The sequence below is a fragment of the Poecilia reticulata genome, linkage group LG18, assembly GCF_000633615.1.
Source record: "Poecilia reticulata strain Guanapo linkage group LG18, Guppy_female_1.0+MT, whole genome shotgun sequence".
NCBI classification, from domain to species: Eukaryota; Metazoa; Chordata; class Actinopteri; order Cyprinodontiformes; family Poeciliidae; genus Poecilia; species Poecilia reticulata.
The window spans coordinates 19,627,448-19,631,398 of record NC_024348.1 but is presented as its reverse complement, the minus strand read 5'-3'; the positions used below and the strand labels follow the sequence as shown (position 1 = coordinate 19,631,398).

The 3,951-nt window shown below is 45.7% G+C and overlaps 1 protein-coding gene across 2 annotated transcripts in view; it reads right to left on the bottom strand.

Annotated features, from left to right (window-relative positions):
- The window catches only part of LOC103480858 (acidic leucine-rich nuclear phosphoprotein 32 family member B-like), a 10,167-nt gene that overhangs the window by 4,305 nt on the left and 1,911 nt on the right, over positions 1-3,951 (bottom strand). For both annotated transcript variants that reach the window (XM_008436058.2, XM_008436057.2), the window contains exons 2-3: positions 1,677-1,826; positions 774-896 (exon numbers count right to left, since the gene is read on the bottom strand). In XM_008436058.2, coding sequence (XP_008434280.1) covers positions 774-896; positions 1,677-1,826 — 273 coding nt within the window. The remainder of the gene's footprint in view (positions 1-773; positions 897-1,676; positions 1,827-3,951) is intronic.

The following is a 3,951-nucleotide window of genomic DNA, read 5'->3' as shown; positions in this document are numbered from 1 at the left end:
TTAGCATGGAGTCGTTAGCACGGAGCCGAGTCTTTTGTAAGGAGCCTGAGTCGTTAGCATGGAGTCATTAGCACGGAGCCTGAGTTGTTTGTAAGGAGCCTGAGTCGTTAGCACAGAGCCATCAGTAAGTGTCGTTATAACAAAAAAATGGGACGTTTCCTCCCGGGTCCTTTGGTGGTGCTGACTAACTTGGTAGTTTCCGTCCATCAGTTTCATTCAACTGSACGTGAGGTGGACTCCAGTCCATGATCCATTTCATTCAGGCTCCTTTTTGAGCTTGAAAATGTAATAAATTGCATTCTGCCCTCTACACGTTCTGGGTAACGGCTGTCGGGATTTCATATTCCCCACTGACAACTTAGACAGTGATTATCTACTATATTCCTCAAAATCTCTCTGACCCCAGCGTGTTTTCTATGATAGACGCTGTCAGTACTGTCAAGAGTTCTGTACTTGGAACGCTGATTGGTCAAAAGCCCTGGAATGATTGGGGCCGGATCGCTCTACGTCGGCATCAATTCAGATACTTAAAACAAAAAACTAAACTGTGTCTTCACTCAGCTAATATTATGACTACATTCTCGTAATTAAGCTATTAAAAATAATTGCAGCCTGCCGTTAATTCAAGTCACAGAAGGGATTTGAAAGAACTTCCTGTCATTTTTCTTAGAAAAGAAAAGAAGTCGTTGCGTCAGAATGCTCCAATATTCCAGTTTGAAGCCCGACGGTAAGCTAACCCAGTCCGTCGTTAACCAACCGAACTGGAGACCTACCAGCGGCTCCAGCGTGCTGATGTCTTTGAACTTGTTGCCGCTCAAGTTGAGGTGTGTCAGATTGACGAGCCGCTCAGCCAGAACCTCCAGTCCGCCTGATATCCTGTTATCACTCAGCTCCAGCTGCAGACACAGAGGGGGGTGGGGGGAGAAATTAAAGCATTTAGTGGGATTTAAAGTGACTCTGCAGCGGAAAAATGTTCTCAACGTCACAACGAACCTCACAGATCAGCGGATCATTTAAAACTGCAGCGTGAAACTTTTATAACGACGTGTTTATGAGAACAGGTGAAAAACTCGATCTGCTATCAGGAGAAACGCATGAAAACAAACCAGCCAGAGCCAGAAGGAGGGGCTTAGTGCTGTCAATCAACCTAGTGTACTCGCCACTAACTGTGCAGTTGGCAGAGAAACAACTAACCGTTACGGTTCGGCTCTCCTCACTCTTGTTTTCTAGTCCATAATTTTTCTCAAAAATATTTGTAGATTAATCTCAGAACCTTTTTTTTTAATTAAAAAAAAACCTTTAGAAAATGTTTCAAAAGTCAAAAATGTTCAAAAACAAACATTTAGAACTTTTGAACTCAAAACCAGATTTTCCTCTAGCAATTTTGACAAAATTTGAGATTTTTTTTTAGATTTATGCCATCACTGATGACTGCTAACTAGCATTAGCATTTACATCATTCTCTGCTAGCTGCAGCRTAACAGAGTAAAGGTGATTGACAGCACTAAGTCCCGCCTCCTGGCTCTGATTGGTCGTTTCCCGTCAGCGCTGGGTGAAGGTGGAGGAGCTCGTTTTTCCCCCCCCACAGATCATCTGTCTCGTTTCAGCATTTATAAAAGTTACACTCTGCAGAAACATCGGCTTATTGCTGCCAGACGATTCTGAATAGATCTCACCTTTTTGAGCTTGTCCAGTTTGGGGATGTCCGCTACGCTGGTCAGGCCGACGTTGATGAGGCTGAGCAGCTCCAGGTTGGAGAACTCCTCTGTGATTCCTTCGATCTTCCCCTCACTGGAGCGGCAGTTGTCCAGGACCAGCTCCTGCACCTGAGGGGAGGGAAAAGTAAATGTAAGATCAGGAAATATCGGAACGTGATCTGCAGCTCTCACTGGAGCGGTTCGCAGCCGAGTGTGAAGCGGCCGGGATGAGGCTCAGTGCCTCCAAATCCGAGGCCATGGTCTTGAGCCGGAAAAGGGTAGAGTGCCTTCTCCGGGTCAGGGGGGTCGTCCTGCCTCAAGTGGAGGAGTTTAAGTATCTGGGGATCTTGTTCACGAATGAGGGAAGAAGGGAGCGGGAGATCGACAGGCGGATTGGGGCAGCGTCTGCCGTGAAGCGGGCGCTGTACCGGTCCGTCGTGGTGAAGAGAGAGCTGAGCCAAAAAGCGAAGCTCTCGATTTACCGGTCGATCTACGTTCCCACCCTCATCTATGGTCATGAGCTTTGGGTCATGACCGAAAGAACGAGATCACGGGTACAAGCGGCTGAAATGGGTTTCCTCCTCCGCAGGGTGGCTGGGCTCTCCCTTAGAGAGAGAAGCTCAGTCATCCGGGAGGGACTCAGAGTAGAGCCGCTGCTCCTCCACGTCGAGAGGAGCCAGTTGAGGCTCGGGCATCTGGTCAGGATGCCTCCTGGACGCCTCCCTGGTGAGGAGTTCAGGTCCCACCGGGAGGAGGGGAGACCCAGGACACGCTGGAGGGACTTTGTCTCTCGGCTGGCCTGGGAACGCCTTGGGGTTCCTGGAGGAGCTGGAAGAAGTGGCTGGGGAGGGAAGTCTGGGCCTCCCTTCTGAAGCTGCTGCCCCCGCGACCCGACCCCGGATAAGAGGAAGAAAATGGATGGATGGATGGATGGATGGATGGATGGATGGATGGATGGAAATATCAGCCATAACTGCGATATCAATATCGGCTCGAATATGTCAAATCAGTGCATTCGTGTCTATTTTGAATCATGGAATCACCAAATTAGTAATCAATTTATTGTCCTAATTTACAGTAATAACAATCTCCATTATAAAGTTTTTAAAAATATTTTCTGATTTGAGCCGACGTGCTTAAAGTGGCCACCAGAGGGCGCAACAGATGCTCAGAAGCTTCCAGCTGACAGTATAAAATCATTGTAATATTTTAACGGAGGAACAAAAATGAACGTATCTATAAGAACAGCAGGATTCAAAATTCAACCAGAGATACAGGTGGCGTGAACTGAAAAGTACTTTCACTTCTACAGGGGTGATTTTATACATCAGATTTTCTCATAAGTTTATCGGTGGGCATCAGGCGACGATTTAAATAATGTTTTTAAAAGCTAAGTGTCCACCGTGATAAACGGGTTCTACACCAACGCATGCAAAACACAGATAATCTCTATAAAAAGAACAACATGCCTGCAATAATACCTAGCAAGCTAGTCGATGTTTCCTGTTTTTATTGGTAGAAACCTTTAGCTTAGCTCAACCTGAGCTTTTTAAGTGAATCCCAGCCATGTTGATGCCTGAATAATAAATAAATTAAAGCTCCTAAATGCTACAGAAACACCAGTAGACCTGCTGATGTCTTGTGTGTGTCCAGCCCACGACAAATTAGCAGCTAGCGTGAGCTTCTTTGTGCATCTATTAGCATGTAAACAGATCACTCTCAAGTGTGGAGGGATTTTATTCACATGTAAAGCTCTGCAACGCAACAGAGATGCATTTTAGTTCCAGGGTTTTAATTTGAAAAGGGGAACATCCATCTCTTTTCAACGACTGTCTGACGCCTTGGTTACTGCCTCACACATCAACCACTTACCCCCCAGACGGTGCACATTCCAGACGCGCTAGCTACTTGCTAATTAATGATTTACACACCTATCGTCGGTTCCCCCTGTGGACCAAGCTACAGCTAGCTCTGCTGGATGAAAATTCAGTCTGTAATGGTTGTAAAATATATTTCACTTCAATCTAAATGGAATGCACCCCTCATCAATATTAGACTGGAAAAGAGCAGTTTTGTAAATAAAAGGGATCAGTTAGCAGTTTTATAATTCCTGACCAGTTTTATAATTGGAACTGGTCCTTATCAGTTTTATAAGTGGAACGGGTCCTGACCAGTTTTATAAGTGGAACGGGTCCTGATCAGTTTTATAATTGGAACGGGTCCTGATCAGTTTTATAAGTGGAACGGGTCCTGA